The following is an 18,776-nucleotide window of genomic DNA, read 5'->3' as shown; positions in this document are numbered from 1 at the left end:
TGCCTATATTTATAGAGAAGCAGCTGTGAAATAAACAAAATTATATTACTGAAAACAACACATTTTGTGTGAACAATAATCCTCCTTCAAAACAGCGATGTGTCATTTCAGCTTTTGCAGTAATTTGTGTTTTTAAACATCAAATTCTCTGTCGGGGGTTGGTTGAGCTACGGAAGTTCAGATTGATTAAAACATGACAACTTCTATTAATATTCCCCTGCTCTATTTTAACATGATGTCTTTGTTCTCAAGTGTCTTGCTGACAAGTTTTAGGGTGACTATATGGGTTAACTAGGAGCTAAATGAATCATTATAATGTAGAATGTAATACGTTCATTAAGCTATTTGTTTAGTAACTGCCTGCTATTAATTTTGTTCTATAGGCCCTGGCCATGGGTATGATGACTGAGTACTACCATTATATTTTTACTACCCTGGTGAGTATACTTCCACTTCTTTCTTTTTTTTTTTTTTTGGAGAAAATGTAATGATTGGTTATATTATTTGTTGAAATTTTTTTGCACAGCACTGTCCACTTGATAATGTGTGGTTTTGACAGTTCCCTTTTTCTGGGCTGATTGTAGTGCAAACACTCGTCTGTTTTTGCTTGTTGCAAGGCAAAATTCATCCATCTGTCTGAGCGTGTGATGACAGTTTTTCTTCTCTCTGAATAAAATTAAATACGGCTCAACTGGGAGCTGGTCGAGGGAAAACATCCCATTATTTTCACTTTGTGTGAATGATTTTAGAACCTGAACCACAACTTGACTTTGTGCAGATAGACACAAATAGTCTTGAAAACCCTCGTCGTTGTCATGAATATACTTTTTTCATTTTAACAGTATCAGTTGTAAAAGTTTAACTTCCTTTCATTTTCTATATTCTGCACAAAGTGCTTTACTTCACTTGGCTGACCACAACTCTGAGTGCAGGAAACAAAAGCAGTTGGCGGTATTATATCTGGACTCTGGTAGTGATTGAAGATCTCCAAAGTTCTTTGATCTAGTCAATACAAAGATTGCTTGCTACGCTCCAGATGAAAAGCAGCACATCTTCACTGAGCCCAGAGAACAGAAGACTGAGAGCTCGGATAATAGCCTTGAGCAGATGAGACTGTCAGCCATTTGGTCCATTATAGCTCTAACAAACAAATGGCACGCTGTGTTGTTTGTAGCACAATTGGAAAAGGCTGAGGGAAAGGTGGGAGAAAACTGACCTGAAAAAGACATTTACCAGTGGACAGGATATGTAACTGTCCCCGGTGCACCCACATAAGGACCTGACTTGATGAAAGGGGAGTGAGTGACAGCAGGTATGTCATTGGGAAAGGAAAGAGAATAGTGATTATAGGCCTGTTTCAGTGGCATGCTGCTTCTTGTCTGGATGGAAACTTGCCGACTTTAACAGTCAGAGTTTGGCAGAATGGAGGCGACTGTGCTGGCCTAAGCTGCTGTGTACCAGTACCAAGCCATCCATGCTGCTTTCGGAATAGGACAGCAAACATTGACCATGGCACCCCCCCATTCTGCATCCATCACCTGCTGTTGCTCTGTCAACTGTGTTGTTGCGTCCCATAGACGTTTGCCTGGTGAGATGCCAGACATGCTGCATGCAGGACAATTCGGGTTGTCCTTTCACTTCCACATGATAGATGGCAGCCCCCCAAAAGCACGCCAGTAACCTTGAAAGTCTTGCCTTAATCAAGGCTACTGCCTCAGCATAAGATAAAAGAACTCCTGTAATACCTTCAACTGCACCTCTCTGCTCTCACTTCTTTGGCGAAAGTTGCCACTCAAACGACTCTTCTTAATTATTGATATGAGAGATGTATAGCAGCGTTCAAGTGAGGATGAGAAAATCATTATTTTTTGCCAATTAAACGCAGTTACACTTTCATCTCAATGCTTCTAGGACCTCTTCGCCCTCGATATGGAACCGTATCGCTTCAGTGGAGTCAACATGACCGGCTTTCGCATCCTCAACACGGAAAACTCTCAGGTGTCGTCAATCATCGAGAAGTGGTCAATGGAGCGGCTACAAGCCCCACCCAAACCGGACTCAGGCCTGCTGGATGGATTCATGACAGTAGGCTTAAACCTTTTTTTTTATTTATTTTTTTATGCTGCTTACGCATTGCACATTATGCTGCGCATGCAAAAACATGCCTGGAGCTATACTTCATTCCTGAATGTCCAAGAGACCAAATCAATTGGGCACCGTACATAAAATAACAGCTGCCTTGGGTATTTTTTGCTGCAGGCACTTGTGTTTATATAGAATGCTCTTTATGAAGCTATAGATGATTGCTAATGAAACGGATTAATGTTTCGAAATGTACAACACTTCAAAAGAGGAGAAGTGCCAGTTGTCAATCACGAGCTCAGTGGTGCAGGGCTCCTGGGGTGGATGCAGGAGCAGCAGGGACGCCCTCTGCGTGGTGCTTTTGAGTTGGTGCTCCTGGGTCTAAATGCTCAGTAATGAGCCGGTGTGAATGGTAATAGCCGTTTATCTGCCCTTCTGCCTCTCACAACTCTCCTCTGGGAGCGTGGCCAAAATATGACAATCTGTCAGTGTTCATGCAGAGAGAGGGAGCAAATTGGATGGAAATTATGGCCTTGGTTTTTTAGGATGGCATCCAGGAAAGCATGGGATAAGGTGATTTGAAAGTGAAAAAGGGAATGGAGCTTGTCATGGACATTCAAGGTCCCTTTCCTGGGTCTGTTGTTGTAAACAGTCAATTTACTCCACCTCCCTCACAGCACCTTCCTTGGAGACAAACACCTTTTTTTTTTCCCTTCTTCTAGCCAGCCTTTCTTTTTTCTTTTTTTTCTTGGCAGATTTAAGATCTGGTATCAGAAATATGTGAAATGAAAGAAGTATCTTTTCATCAAACACTTAAAGACAAGCCTTTGAATTAGATGCAGTGCCTGGTGTCTGTTCACACATCAATCACAGCCTTGACTCACTGATCAAAAATGAAAACACACAATCAGTCATGGAAATACTGTAAATGTTTTTTCATTTTATTTTACCTACATATGCCACGGTAACCTCTTGTCAGCATACACTGCTGTAAATATTGAATGTTGTATTTCCCTCAAGCAGCTGTATGGGTGCCCCTTTTTCCGTGTAGCACTCAAATACAGAAAAATAAGCAAAGTGGTTCTGTATGCAGAAAGATTAATGCAATGCACAGCGAGGTTAATTCACTTGATTTTTTTTTCTCCCCTTCATCGGAAATGAATGGACATTAGTGGAGAATGTTGAATTGATTAATTAGTATTGCATTCATCACTTTGTCAGATCTTATACTACATATTGACATATCGCACTGGACTAGAGTCGCCGTTAAATTATACGTCCAAAGACAAGCTTGATAAAGTGCTTCATTAGAGTGCTCTATTCTGATGTATTTTATTCTTAGGAGTGTTTCACCCTAAGACAGTTCCTTATAATGAGTGAATGAAGAGATAGCGGTAATGTAAAAACATTGTCATTTTAATGGTATAATAAAAGATTCATGGAGAAATAGTCCTGCTGCTGATTTTTTTAAAAATATTTTGTGCCTACTTTATAAAAGTATGGATTTAAAATAGCGTTTGGTTTTTCAGTTTGTTTTTAATTAATCTGTAGATTTGCCTGACATTTAATGCTGCAGTGCTAGAGGCCACCTTGAAGGGTATCATTAAATTACAGGGCGGCAGCGGCCAGTGTGACCTTCCACCCCCGACCCTCCCTCCAAGCCTTTCATTTCTTCTCTCTCATGTTCTTATTCCACGCGGTACTGAAGCCTTGCTGGGCTGTGGGCTTGTTTGCACTCGGTGACCAGGCAACAGTTGGGTAGCGATGGTTACCAGGACAACGGCGACCATGTCACCTTGCGCTTTTCCTGAAGGATTGATTGACTGAGATGGGAGGAGTGCGGGGAAGGTGAGGTGGGTTGCGGCAAGAGGGGTTTGATGAGGAGGAGGAGGAGAAGAATGGGCAGGAACGAGAGGGGTGAGGTTGTTGGGAGGTGCATGCGGTGCTTCCTCATGCCACTAGGCTTGCTTCATGCTGGGGAGTGTATAATCACAGTGACACGGTGTGCCTTGGGTGAGGCAGAGTTGTCTCAGGGAAGGATGCATAATGAGAAGTCCTTCCTCAGACCAGGCAAGCTCGCAGCCACAAACGCACTGAGCCCCTGTTTCCTAACTGTGTTTGGCAGAGGTATCTCTGACATGGAGGGACGCACAATCAGAGTGGGGATGCTAATTAGTCCAGTTCATTTGTTGTGTATGTGCTGTTGATCTTGCCTGTTTGCGTCGACTAATGTCAAGCTCGAGTTGTTTTAACCCTCCATCTTGAGGTGGATTTACAGCAACGAGAGACCTACAACCTGCGTACAGCCACACAGATACACAAACAGCCAGATGTATTTGATTATTTTGTATTTAATCTGATTATTATTTTGTCTCATCTTTGTGTAATTATTCCCTGCAGCTAATGAGATATTTGGTTTTAATGCTTTGTTGTAATTTGAATCATTTTAAATCCCCATTCAATGAGCTAAGCATATACTTGGATTTAACTGAGGAAGAACAGTTTCCTAGTTGTACGCCTCACTGAGGCTTTAGGCCCAGATATTTTCCACATCTGCAACATTTCATAAGTCTACATTTCATTGAGCTATAATTACCACCACAGAGTCGGATGTTCTTCAGTTGTCATCAACACAATTGAAAAGTTTAGTGTAGCTCGTAATAATGACTCTCTTATTAATAGAGAACAATTGTGTGGATAGTGTGTGTGACATGGTGGGGCTGCTCTTTTTGTTCACACGGGACACAGTGAAAAGAATGTTTGACTAAAGCAGGCTAAATGAATTGAAAACACAACAACCACGCTGAGATACATCCATACTCAGCAAACCTTCCAAGAGATATGGATAATGTAATAATTCTTCATGAAAATACCCCCAAAAAAACCGAACCTAGTTTGTTTGGATGCACATAGAACGTAAGAAAAGCTAGTTTTGGTAACATAAAAAAAAATAAAATTAAAAAGGAGATCTGGTGCATCATCCATACTCAAAGTTATAATACTTAAAAATTGACATTATATAACATTATTTATGGCAAGCATTTCTCTGCAATAGCTCCTCAGTGTATTTGCACTCTGTAACTGCCTCCCTGTATAATAGTTTATGGCAGTCTGTTGTTCCCCCATGGGATATAGAGCCAATAGCATGCAGAGGCGATTCACAGGAAATGCTCCATGCTCCTACCGGTCCCCGTTTCACCACATTTTGCAGCATGTGTGCTGTGATTTGCAACGTGAGATGATTTTCTCCCTCTTAATTTTGACACGTTTCACGAACCAAAACAAACAGTATCTGTGACATGTGCCGGAGCGTTTGAGAGCCCTGCAGCACTCGCAGATGTAATTGTAATTTGTGAGTGACATTCGTTTGTGAATCGTGACGTTGCCGCTGTTTGCAATAGGTGTGTCCTCAAATTGTTTTTGTGAAATGGGCCCCTGGATGTTATTCTGAAAACAAAATGCGCAGCATACAAGCACGTTACATAATGTGAAAGACAACATGTGATCTCACTCTTCATTAGGCTTCTTTACTAAAACTACATGGCACATTACTTTTCAAATCCCTCACTAGTTTATTTGAGCTGAATTTGGGAAAGTATAATTATTGCAATGATCTTCCTGCTACCACCAATAACCACCAGGAATTGACTGGACTGAAATTATATCTGCAGGTTTCAATTTAATATTTTCTACTTTTCCTATCACAGATTGGACCTTTTAAAATAATTTTTGCTGAGAATTTCTATTTGAGTTTAAATGAGGACTAATGGGAGCAGATAATGAAAGAAGAAGAGAAAAAGGGAGGAAGCAGGTTGGCTTAGAAATGCGCAGCGGTAGAGAGAGAGGGGGGGGGAGGAGGGGGAGGGGAGGCAGACAGACACCTAGCTGCATTAACAAGCACTGCTGGGAGTAGAGTGGGAGACACCCACACAGTGAGAGCAGGATGGAGGAACTTGCTTGGTAGCAGCTACGCTCCAGTTAGATGGTGTTTATCATGCATGCTTACGGACTAGTGAGTGTTTATATTGTGCTGCGTGTAAGTGTGAAATGCACTGAAGACAGACTGTAAGATGTCTGATTCACTTCCCTGGTTGGTGGCTCTTCCAAAGAGGAAGACTTGGCTCAGGTTTGGCCTCACTGGACGGTTTGTTATAGCACATGGCAGCCTGGAATCTGAAGAGAGTAGCGACACATGAATCCCTCTCCCAGTGAGCTTCATTAATACAACATTTTAACCAAATGAGGGTCCTCAGTGTGGATGTTTAGCCAAATTTGCTGCTCCCCAGTCAGTGTGATATTGAATGGAGGATACATGCTGTAATTTTGTCTGATATGAATCACTGCACAATATACTTTGTGGGAAATTAAATTCAGCACTTAGGGAATCTTTTTATTTGCTCAAACAGACTTCAGTTTCTACCCTGCAGCTTAAATAAGTTCTTAGTACACCAAATGTAGCATTGTGCTGCTTTATTTCTGTTTTTAACAGGGCCCAAATGGTACATCAACATGACTAGACACTTTTAGCCTTACACCAATACGATATAGTAACTAAAGTACACACACAAAAAAAACTATGTTTAGAAACAGCATAGCAACCATTGCATAAATGCTACAATAGAGAGCACTGAAAAATACCCCTTCCAGTACATATCTTGATTACCGTTCTTTATAAAAACACATTTACACATTCCTTCAATAATAATAAACATATATAGGCCTTCATATTGTAGCCTATGCAGTATGTTGCCTAAAGAATCCAGTATGAGTCCGTTTCTTCTCTCCTGTGCACTGACAAACCCTCCTTTTTTGAGCTACATAAAATGAGGTGATGCTTCAATATTATATTTGCTACATAGGATGGATGGAGCACACAGAATGAGATCCACACGGGTTCACAGGTTGGTTGCGTCCATTACAGCAATGTGATCTCCCTCCCTCTGATCCCAGTTGGCAGAGGAGAGAGCCTTTTAAAGACAGCAACTGTGGAGAGCAGACACTCGATGCCCTGTGCCGGGCACCACCAGCTGGGCTTGGCACAGCATCAACATTATTAGCACCACTGCTCCCTCGGTTCATAGAAGCCTTTTGTGAGTGAGAACAGGCAGAGGGAGAGGAGGAATTTAAAATGAGGATTTATTATCCTTTTTTTTCCCTTCGATTTCGCTTCCTCCAACACATTTTACTTTGATTTTTCATTAATTTACTTTTTCTACATGTTAACAAACCAAAACTGAAAGAGGAAAAAGTTGAATTTTTTTTTGCAATGCAAATAGGTTAAAATGACAAGATGCAGTCAAAGAGATACCTTCATGCTATCTACATACTAGTCACATACACATGCACAGAAGACATTCCTCTGCAGTAATGCAAGCAGGCGCCTGCTGCTGATGGTATATAGGACAATAAAAGCCTTTGCAATCAGGGACCACAACCATCATCAGATCACTATCATACAATCAGCCCCCGGAGGCCAGTGCACGCAGCAGGAGCTGTGTCATGGTCACACTCGGACTCACGGACATTGGGTGGCCTTGGGATCTCTTGGCATGCCATCATCCTTTCAGAGGCTGTCCCTCTCACCTACACATATAGATATATATCTATATATATATATATATATAGAGAGAGAGAGAGAGATAGATACTGCTTGCATAGATATCTATCTATCTATCTATCTATCTATCTATCTATCTATCTATCTATCTATCTATCTATCTATCTATCTATCTATCTATCTATCTATCTATCTATCTATCGATGGATGGTACAATATACACTGTATGAGCATAGAGTTAAACAGTGTAAATAGATTCACAGACATGTACAGTGAATACAAAGACAACTGTGCATTACTGAGATGCTCTTAATCAATTCAAATGTTTGGATTTTGTGATGCTTAATTCACTATATTTCTGAGGGAAATACTGTTCTTTTCCTCTACATTTATTTAACAGTTAGTTAACAGTTCTTTTCCAGATCTAGATTTAGAAAACCTAAAATAAGCATGAAAAAATAAAAGTTAATAATGTAGTTAAAAAAAATTGTACCATAATCAGCTACAGCATTAATATGTCACTTACTTGCGTAATCTAGTAATATACATGAAAATGGACCATTCTGCATAACACCTTTTTGCTTCTTATAAATATGTTTTTAATATATTGTATTGATGTGTATATATTTTTGCTTAAATAAGACTTATTAATTGTTAATGGACTCTAAATGCTTTTTCTACCACTGTACGAAGTCACAAAAACATGACAAATACAACTGCAGAGAAACATGTGTAAAAGCATGCCTCTTGTATCCACGCATGGAAAACAAGGATTTCATGCTGCACTGTACTCCAGTTACTGCAGTTCATAAACAAAATAATGCATATTCTCATCCAGTATCGGCACAGAAAAACAAAAGATTTTCCTGTAGTAAACATTTTTAAAGAAATTGATAGCATCTTCCTGCTCCGGTATTGTGGAGAGACCGCTGCAAAATGGCCTGTGTTTATCAGTACCCCAGATGTAATTAACACTGCCTGTGTTGTTTACACTATGAATCAAGTGTGGACTCTCTCCATACTGCTGACATCCTCTCCCTCTCTGTTTCTCTTTCTGGCCACCAGAGTCCACCAGATGGTAGCGAAATACACAGGAATGTTGAGTCTAGAGCCGAGCTCCAACTTGCCTTTGTCACAGATGAAGCCTAGTTCTTAAGCGACTCACCATTTAATCAGAAGCCATGCCTTGGCTTGCTTTCAAGAGGCTTGAATTGTAAAAGTTTTGTTACTCTGGTAATTTTGGAAAGTACTTCTGACGAATTGAGGGGAGATTAAAAACCTGTGGAGTGGGCACCTACTATCCTCTTTTGCACATCCTGGCTGGAGGCTGATTAAATATGAGGAAAGGCCATCATGTTAAACAGCCACTTAATCAGATGTAGGTTAGGCAGCATGGTGTTAATTAGGGTGGACTCTGAACTGGACCGAGCTGCCAGCAGCATGCTGTTGCCGGAAGGGTCTGGTGGGACCCCGCTGCTCTGAGAATTCACTGCCTCTTTTGTCAGACTTAATAAAATAGTTTGAAACGGTATCATTTGATGTTTTTCATGTGCAGTCATACTACTGATTTTTTGAAACACGCTAGTGGCTTAACTCCGGAGATGAAAAGGGTGAGGTTTAAAGTTTTTAGTGAAATGTATCAACAACTTTTGGGAGTATTTTCATGAAATTTAGGTACAAACATTACTATCCATCACAGGATGAATTGCATTGACTTTGCTCATTCCCCGACCTTTCATCTAGCAGAATGTCCAAATACATTTCTATTTCTCCAATACTTTAAATTATGAACAAAAGTAAAAACATCAAAACTCATGACATTACCTCAAGCCTCAGTTAGACTTTGAACAGAGTGCTGTTCATCAAATGTTAGCAGGCCCACATGCTAAACTGAACATGGTGAATATGACCTGCTCAACATTAGCACGTCAACGTTGTCATAAACCATTGAGGGGAAAATCGAGTATGCGATAAAGTGTTTCTGGCAGCAATTTTAGTAGTTTGTTTGTAACAAACAGAACGGGGACTAAGTAGGTAGAATGATCAATCTGTGCATATTTGATCTGCTTCATCCATTTAGCTTTGTAAACCAATTGTTTTAGAAGTTTGACATGGGGATTAACTCTTTCCCTACCCTTTGCCCTTTTTCCAAAACTCAAATATACAGTTTATTGGCATTACGTGGTGGAAAAATCCATGAGGTCATAATAAAGAAAGAAGTTATTCTTGAAGCAAAAAGATCACTTAGTCATTGATAGGTGAAATGTATATTCAAAATGGAGGTTGTCAACATTAAAGCGTCTGTCAGTATTTGATAAGGGTATTAAGAAAACACTACATCACTGCTGAATCAATATATATAGACACACATCAAACAGAGTTCTGCTCAGACTCTCACCACTCCCACAGGACCCTCTTTTTCCAACCAAAAACTCTGAAGTGTAGTCCTTTATTCCCCTTTAAAGTGTGCTTAAATCTACAATAAAACCATGAATGCGCTTTCACATAAATCCAGCCACCATCAGTGAATCTGTTACCCAAGAGTCCTTGTTGGAAGAAGCCAGTCTTACTTCCCCGTGACAAAAACCTCATTTAAAAAAAAAGAGAAGGAAATACAGCGGGGCTGCTCTGTTGCCTCAGCATGTGGAAATGCAATGTGAGAAAGGGATTAAACTTCTAATGCACAAAAGAAAAAGAGGAAAAATAACAGTGACGACACTGGCAAAGGCCCACATATATCCACACTGAGCAATACTCAACACAAAGCTCAGTGAAATTCTGTGGAGAGCAAGTGGGGAAGGCACACGGCGACAAAAGGGATGAAAGGGAGGAAGAGACAGGGTCCAGGGGAGGAGGGACTGCGGCACAATATAGGCAGTCAGAAAGAAAGATACGAGGAGAGGCAGAATGTAAAAGTTACGGACAGTGAGAGATGGCAGCACACTGAGCCGCAGTCACCCAAGGGCTTTTTTTTTCTTCACCAAAATGATCTGACACTGCGTGCTCTCTCTTCTCTGCTAGGAAACCTGAAACAGCCATAATATACCCATAAATCACATATGTCACATTTCACTGTTGTTTAACTCGCGTCTTTTCATTTTCCGGCTAGAAGTTAACATTTGCACAATTCTTAGTGCAGTGACTCTGTTTCATCACCCAGGGGCTCATGTAACACAATAATGCCAGATACACAGCACTGCGCAAAGGTTGTAGGCCCCAAAATTAAAGTAAAGATACTACTTTAGTAATAGTTTATATTTGCCACATCACTGCATAGAAAATGCATTAAACAGGGAAAATCTCACCACCATTTGCCTTTTAAACAGTACCAGTTATCCTGAAGACACTTGACCACAGTTTTTCAAGGTACCTGGTGGGTAGTTTGTTTCAAGCGTCTTGGACTTGCCACTTTTCTTCTGTCAGGTGTCTTTCATTTCTTTGTTTAAACCCATTCTGACTTGTGTGGCTTCTTGTTCTTCTCGTTGCTGGAATTCTTTTGACTCTGGCTGTATGCTTGACTCCACACTGATCGAACATCAAGCAGTTCAGGAGAATCCAGAAAGAGAAAAAAGAGACTCTACAACAAACACCGCAATCCTCATTATCCACCTGACTTATGCTGCCTTTACATGAAACGCTTCAGCTTGTGGTTTCAATATGGGAAGTTATGTGAACGGTACACTCAGCGTTCAAGTGGTTAAGTCGTAAGAACACTGCTGTTAGGCGACGGCAACATGGACGGCATCTAGAAGTCACGGAGGCAAACAATTTAGCGACAATTTTTTTTTTCCCCTGATTTTTCAGACCTGGAAGCTGCATCAACTTTTATATGCGGTCTGTGTTCAAAGCAGAAGATGGACTGTTAAGGAGATACCATACCCACTTACATGAGACTAGCCAACACCAAAGCAACATTAACTCAGGAACTGGTGATAAAATCACACTTGACCATGGCGCTGCATATTTTATAGATTCAAGCATTCATGTCAGTCATACAGACTGGATTTATGAAGTTGCACTGTTATTGTGCTGAGAAAAAAAGAGAGATAAAATGACTGATTTGTGTTAATCAGTTCAAGTGAAACGGTATCTGATTATAAATGTGAAATCTAATAACAACTTAAAGGTTTAAGTGGGAAAACAAATCCTAACTTAATATATCTGTGCCAAAGAGTGTACATGTTACAAGACTGCAGATGTCATGTTTAACTGTGTGGTTCTGAGAAACATGTTGAGAGCAGCCTGACTCTCTGCCTCATTACTCTATATAATAACATAACAGCTGGCTCCAGTTTTATATTGAACAGATAGACATGAGGGCATCGATCTTCTAACTTGCATCAAGCAAATCAATATATTTTTCTAATTGTTATTTAAATGACTGGAAGTGTTACAGACCCTCATCTAATGTCACCGAGTCCACTTTTGTTTATGCAGTTTCATTTTCATTTTTCATTTTCCACACTAGTTAAAATTCAGCACTAATTATGTACAGACATTTCCCACCAGTGTCTGTACTCCGCGTGAGAATTTCATGTTGGCAGATAAAACTATTGCAGTATCTCACTCGGCGGGGGTGGAGGTGACTCAGATTGGGTATTTAGATGGTATTTTTATTGGGGGAAAAAAAATGAAATAAACCACTACTTGACCAGTGAAGATTTAGTTGTTAAAAATTGCTTTTAAAAAAAATAGGTGTGCGTGACTTATACTTGCATCGACTGTGCCGTGAAGCAGCAAAAATACATATAAACTCCAGAATGAAATGAATAATTACCTCCTTCTATCAAATCATCAAACCCCATGAGTCTGTCTGGGATCTGAGGGCAGAGTGACTTCAGCTCCAAGAAAAACAAAGAGCTTCCCTCCCTCCTGCTGACACTGTGAATCTGATGCTGATGGCAATGCTGCCGGGACGTGTGTGCCTATTTTTACGTGCGTGTGTGTTGTTGTTGTTGTGCACCTGGTAGCTGCAGCCCAGTGATGCATGGTGAATAACTGGTCAGTGCTAATCTCATTAGGGCTAATCAGATGTATATTATATGTATAAACAGTGGAGGCCCACTGTACACCAGCAGCCACAGTACATGTCCATCACCAGCCGTGTGTGTGTGTGTGTGTGTGTGTGTGTGTGTGTGTGTGTGTGTGTGTGTGTGTGTGTGTGTGTGTGTGTGTGTGTGTGTGTGTGTGTGTGTGTGTGTGTGTGTGTGTGTGTGTGTGTGTGTGTGTTAGAGTAACGCTGGGGAGATGACAGCTCATTGGGAAGGGGAGAGAAGAGAAAGAGAGATGTTGTTTTTCAGGGTGCTACATTATCAGAGGAATTATGGAATTATTCACAGGTGGCGAGCTGGTGTGAATACTGATGCAGGGAAAATGAATACATTTGTATAAACACACACGCAGACATACACATAGTTCAGTCGAATGCAGCTCACCTGTTCTAAATGAGGAAGCTGCATGCAACTACACGACAAATGAGGCATGCCTCTGGGAAGCTTGCAAGTTGAGGTTTTGTCACTGTTTCTAGGTGTGATCACGCTTGTGTTGGGTGCACACATCGAGCTAATTGGCATGCGTTCGTGTTTCCTCGAAGTGTTTTCCGCCAGGTGTGTCAGTATTTGTTACTCACATATCCAGTCTAGTTTTTAAGACAAGAGTTTGAAATGAACCTGTAACGCTAAAATGCAAGTTGTTAACTGATGGAAAATGGTTGCCGGGCTGGTACATTTGTTGACGCAAAAGGGGACTGTGGGATTTCAGATGGTTATGTGGGTGGCTGAGAGAGAGATGAGAAGGACAAGGAAACAAAAACTTTGGGCATCTTCTTTGAAACCCCTTCCCCTCTCTCTCCGAGTGTCCCAGGGGTTCAAGATTGGTTCCACTTAAAGCGCTTAAAACACCCAACAGGACCTGTGCTTGGCTTTGTAATAAATATCAAGATCGCTCTTGGATTGTTTTTAAATGGAATGCAATGTGCCTGAGCTGTGAGCCATCATTTCATATTCCCCCCTTGATCTCTCCTTCCACTTGATATCAGCCTCTTTTTGTTTCCATCACAAAGGGATTTTTCAGGAATTGTTCTGCTCCAAAGTAGGAAAAAGATCTCTGCCTTCTAAATTATTTGAGCCCGACAGTATTTGATATATCATAGCCATCAAAAGTTAAAAGATGGGAAAAATATTTCCAGGAATGGTTGTTAAGTCACGACAGAAGCTAATAGAATGACATAAATCACTCAAACAAAGAGGATGAAGGAGTCAGTGAAATATTTTGGCCTCTGCGTGCAAACACAGCAGCGTACAGAACTGTGTTCATACTGTTACATATCCAATATCCTGTTCTCAAATAAACTAATGAACTTTGCTAGACAAATCGGTCTTTTTGTGACCATAAAAAAAAAACCCTCCCGTCTCTAATTTTGCCCGGATAAAAAAAACTCTTTACACGGCTGCTGATGAAGCATGTAATTGTCATTGTAGCATCTTAAAAGGCTTTTTAAAGTTCAGTTTGAAACAGGATACTGCATCATAAAGTAGTCTCAGTCATTGACAACACTAACTTGAGCTACTCAATCTTATTTGTAATCATAAGTTAATTCCACAAGGAATTGTGCAGTAAAAATGTTTTACTTTAAGCAATTTCACATCTTAAAGAAGGTATATTTTATAATAACATTAAGACATTAGATGTCAGTGTAAAAGGTGTCACTCATAGTAATGAATCTACAGAGAATTATCACCTGACTCTGCAGCTCCTCTCAGCGTTTCCAACAAGGCCTCCAACCCATGCAATCATATGGGCGCTTGTTATTACCCTCAAATACGACCCAGGAGTGTTTCCTAAATTAGAGCTCCTGGTTAAGTTTAGACACAAAAAACACTTGGTTGGAGAAAGTTTGGATTAAAAAAGTATGAACCACATTGTGCGCAACCTTTGTTGCCATGGCAATGATAAAAGAGATATTAAAACACTGTCCCCACTATTTGGAATTGTTTGGATTTCGCCGTTTTAATCGACCCATTCACCTAACCCGCCTCTTCCTAACAAGGATAAACCCACTTTAAATAGATTCTAATAGGTTATCTGAACTGTGTCACTTCTCTGGGTAATTACTAGAGGACACTTAACTTTAAAATTTAACTGTGGTAAGCTGTTTTCACAAAAGACCTGTTTTTGGAGCAGCTGTACAGAGATCTGCAGCGAGTTTCAGCTCGGTGTTTAACTGTCCAGTGTACAACTGTATTGTTTCGCTACACTCTCATTTCCTTCACAGTGTTATTTTTGGCCACAGCACGCAGCTGTATTCAGCAAAAAAAGGTCACCAGAGTCCAGCTCCAAATGACAGGCAATGTTGCTTCTTAACTACTGGATGTGTAAAAAGCAACTGTTTGAAATAAAGTTTATCATATCAAGTTGAATAGTGTCGCTTTTGTGTTCACAGCTGGTGTCCACTGCCCACAAGTCAGCAAAAAAAAAAGTGTTTTGAAGGTTCCAAATCTTTCTCACTTTAAAGCATATCAAATAGCTGCCATAGACTGAAGTACTCTAACATGCTGTCTGTTCATATTTCTGTGTAACTTTTCTAGAAACTATTGATGTCTGAAAACAAAATAGAAGGATTTTGCTGTATTTTGTTGCAAAATCCACTTTAAAGAGTGTCAGAAAAAACAATTTGATATGGATACTCTGTGCTGCAAATAGCTTTGAAAAAAAACAGTTCAACACCAGCATTCCTTGAAGTTTAAGGTACAAGCCTTCTGTCACACATCAAGGTTGTGCTAAAACAATCCAGTAGAATTTTATACTCGGCCTTAATTTAGTATGTAAAGTAAAAATAAACGTCCAAGCAGAACGTTCAGACTGTATCTGTTTTTAGCAAACAAGTTGTCAGATTGTTATTCCCAGAAGTGTTTTTCACAGAATATATTTATAGCCATAATAATGAAGTGGAAAATACAAGTGGATACTGTAGTTTGAGCTGAATGAATAAAGAGTTTGTAGCTGGAAGAATATGAACGTTGTGATATTGAGTTATTTTAAGAGAAAAAAAAATCAAGTTTGTTGGAGGGAAGTTAAAAGGTCACATATACAACTGAAAAGAAATAGTAGATGTGAAGATTTTATATGAATTGCATTATTTCAACAATGTCACAGCCAAACTAAAATCAGTCGTGAAATATTTTCATTGATTAAATATATGTATCGTGTACTTTTGAAATGGAGCACTGGACTGACACATCACAAACTTTCCCTTCAGTAGAGAAAATATTGTTTGCATACTGACTGCGTGTATAACGTCTCTTTATTCAAGACATATATTAGAGGAATGACAGACTCTTTTTCCTAATCAGTATTTGTCATGAACAACACACACACACACACACACACACACACACACACACACACACACACACACACACACACACACACACACTCACTCCACATATACTCACTGCTGGGACTGGGAGTGCAGATATGGCCCTATAGCTGTTCCCTTTTTCCAGGAAAGGAGAGTAGATGAAAGAGCCCAAAGATGTGCCACCCATTCTCTGATCTGCTGCTGCCTTTGACATCAGCAGTCACCTCAACACCTAAAGCACAGTAGAAATGGTGGACAAGCTAAAAGCTGACAATCTGCCCACTGCTGCAACTACACATGAACTAGACCCCATCCTTTTCTATCTTTATTTTCCTCTTTTCTTGCTGTTGGATAGAAGATTCATTTCTTGAATTGGCCTGTCACCATTAATAAGGCTTAAATAAACTGTACATGGAACATACTTTTTCCCCTCTCGGGTCACATTCCTTTTCTCCCATGTGGATAAAGTGGATGCTTCACTGCACCTATAGAGAGAACATAAGGAGTCGATATGTGCAGTGCAGCAGCTCGGCGGACTCCCACTGTGCGCCTGGCTGTATTGAAGCCCAGCTCATTCTTTGTGGCAGCCAGCACATCCATAAAGATCCTATTGCAGCAGATTCTTTGTAGCCTCAAAATGATTTTTCATAGTCCCTCGCAGGTTGGTCATCCAGGACTTGTCAAATGAGATCACCACAATGTATTTCAGCCTGTGCGGGACCATGGAAAGAGGATCTGAGCTGAGCTGTAATGTGTTGACCTGGGTAAATGTGGAGTGTCACAAGCTCTGTGGACAGACGGCATGAAACTAATTCATGTGTGCCAACTGGAGCAGTAAAGATAAATCTCAGCATGTCAGGGTGAGAAATTTCAGCTTGAGCATTTCCTCCCTTTGATGACTTATTACTGGGGTTATACAGATGGCTATCATAGGTGGTTTTCAATGCGATTCACCATGTATCACAGCAACTCTTTGTGCTCTGTACTTCGCATGTCATAATGACTGAGCCAGTCAGAGTTGTCCTGTCTGCACTGGTGCCTGTTTTGCGCTTCATTCTCTCTGGGGAACAGGTGCACCCATCAGGAACCATTCGTGTTCACAGTGACAGGCCGGCCTTCCACTGAGAACCTCTCCCTGCCAGAGCTTTCTGATTGCCTCAGACAGTGGTTGGGTATTTTTTTTACTAACAGGCTGAGACGCTGCCATTTGTGCGAGGCATTGACTGCTGGTAATACTCCTAATTCATGTCCTCTTTTCGTGACTAAAGGGTAAAGCGAGTCACTCCAGACTTCTCCCAGTTTCTCATGCCCCCCCCCCCCCACCCCCCACAGCTGGACAAAAGGAGCGATGAAAGGTTGTGTGGACAGAGGTATCAACCGGCTTCATAAAAGTGTCTAATAATATTACCTTCCTGTTTGCAGACGGACGCAGCGCTGATGTATGACGCCGTGCATGTGGTGGCGGTGGCGGTGCAGCAGTCGCAGCAGATCACTGTCAGCTCCCTGCAGTGTAATCGCCACAAGCCGTGGCGCTTTGGAGGGCGTTTCATCAACCTTATCAAAGAGGTACAGAGACATCTCTGCCCCCTATGTGTTGACCTCTGACCTATAGAATCGGCTGCACCCCGTAGCCCCGTTACTGTGTGGTATGGATTAGTGCGATCATGTGTTTGCAAGCATTTTGCAGCTGATTACTGTGATGCTTTTGTTTAACTTAATCACCCAATTTAAATGGTTCTTTTCCAGCAAACGTTTTATCATGATAAAACATATTTAAACATCTCGTGTTTTTTTTCCTTATCTTAACACTCAATTTACTTTATAAAAATGGGATCTAAATGCCTACAACATTATCCAGCAGTAACTACATGTTTTTTGGGATGCTTCGTTCTCTTTCCCCCCCACACACACTTTCTCTGTGCATATCTCCACCAGTGTTTATATCAAAGCCTCAGTGTGTCTCCTTAACTCTAGTCAGGGTCAGCCATTTGCTTTGTTCTCCAAAGCCCTTTCATTCCGTGGATGGTATCATTGCAGGTAATTTTCAGAATGAGCCATTGTAATAGCTGATGTTTCCTCCCCCTCCTATGTCTGCTATCACTCTTCGTGCCCGTCTGTTCCTCCACGGGCTTTGAAGTGAAACTTCAAGAACAATGACCCACATGCATAATGAACTCTTACCTGTCAAACCTGCTTCTATTCCCGCTGCTTTATTGTTTCTTGTTATGTTGTTGAGATAGACAGCGGAGGGAGAACCAAACGGAATTCATAATTGGGAAAGAAAAAGTTTTATGGTTAGAGGTTGGCTTCATATTGTCGAGAAAGACGATGTCTTAAGGTTAATGGAATAACTGCCGAGAGCTGAGGATTTTAGTTTATGATGCTGTATATTTCTGCCTCCAGGCTCACTGGGATGGTTTGACAGGACGTGTTCTCTTCAACAAGACCAATGGACTGAGAACAGATTTCGACCTAGATGTCATCAGTCTGAAAGAGGAGGGTCTGGAAAAGGTGTGTCAATCATTTCTGATACTGTGTGGTTTCTGAGTCTCAAGTTAAAAAGAAAAATGTTGGTGCGGATGCATTGCAGCTTTTCACTTGCTGTCTGCAGACAAGACATGGGGGTAAAAGCTTGACTGTGAACTGTTTCAACAGATTGGAACATGGGATCCTCCCAGTGGTCTGAATATGACGGAGACTCACAAAAGCAAGACGTCCAACATCACTGACTCTCTGGCTAACAAATCCCTGCGTGTATCCACCATACTGGTAGACAGC

General features: G+C 40.8%; 1 protein-coding gene across 3 annotated transcripts in view; it reads left to right on the top strand.

Annotated features, from left to right (window-relative positions):
- The window catches only part of LOC138635072 (glutamate receptor ionotropic, kainate 2-like), a 58,426-nt gene that overhangs the window by 24,221 nt on the left and 15,429 nt on the right, over window positions 1-18,776 (top strand). For all 3 annotated transcript variants that reach the window (XR_011312054.1, XR_011312055.1, XM_069722384.1), the window contains exons 5-9: window positions 384-437; window positions 1,912-2,085; window positions 17,421-17,564; window positions 18,402-18,509; window positions 18,654-18,767. Coding sequence is in view for 1 of the 3 variants with exons in the window: in XM_069722384.1 (XP_069578485.1) it covers window positions 384-437; window positions 1,912-2,085; window positions 17,421-17,564; window positions 18,402-18,509; window positions 18,654-18,767 (594 nt within the window). In the remaining 2 variants the exon portion in view is untranslated. The remainder of the gene's footprint in view (window positions 1-383; window positions 438-1,911; window positions 2,086-17,420; window positions 17,565-18,401; window positions 18,510-18,653; window positions 18,768-18,776) is intronic.

Source organism: Brachyistius frenatus, unplaced genomic scaffold (assembly GCF_029030835.1).
Source record: "Brachyistius frenatus isolate BFR_SWC_R1_liver_20210118 unplaced genomic scaffold, ASM2903083v1 Contig_288, whole genome shotgun sequence".
NCBI lineage: Eukaryota > Metazoa > Chordata > Actinopteri > Embiotocidae > Brachyistius > Brachyistius frenatus.
This window is presented reverse-complemented; position numbering and strand designations above follow the sequence as displayed.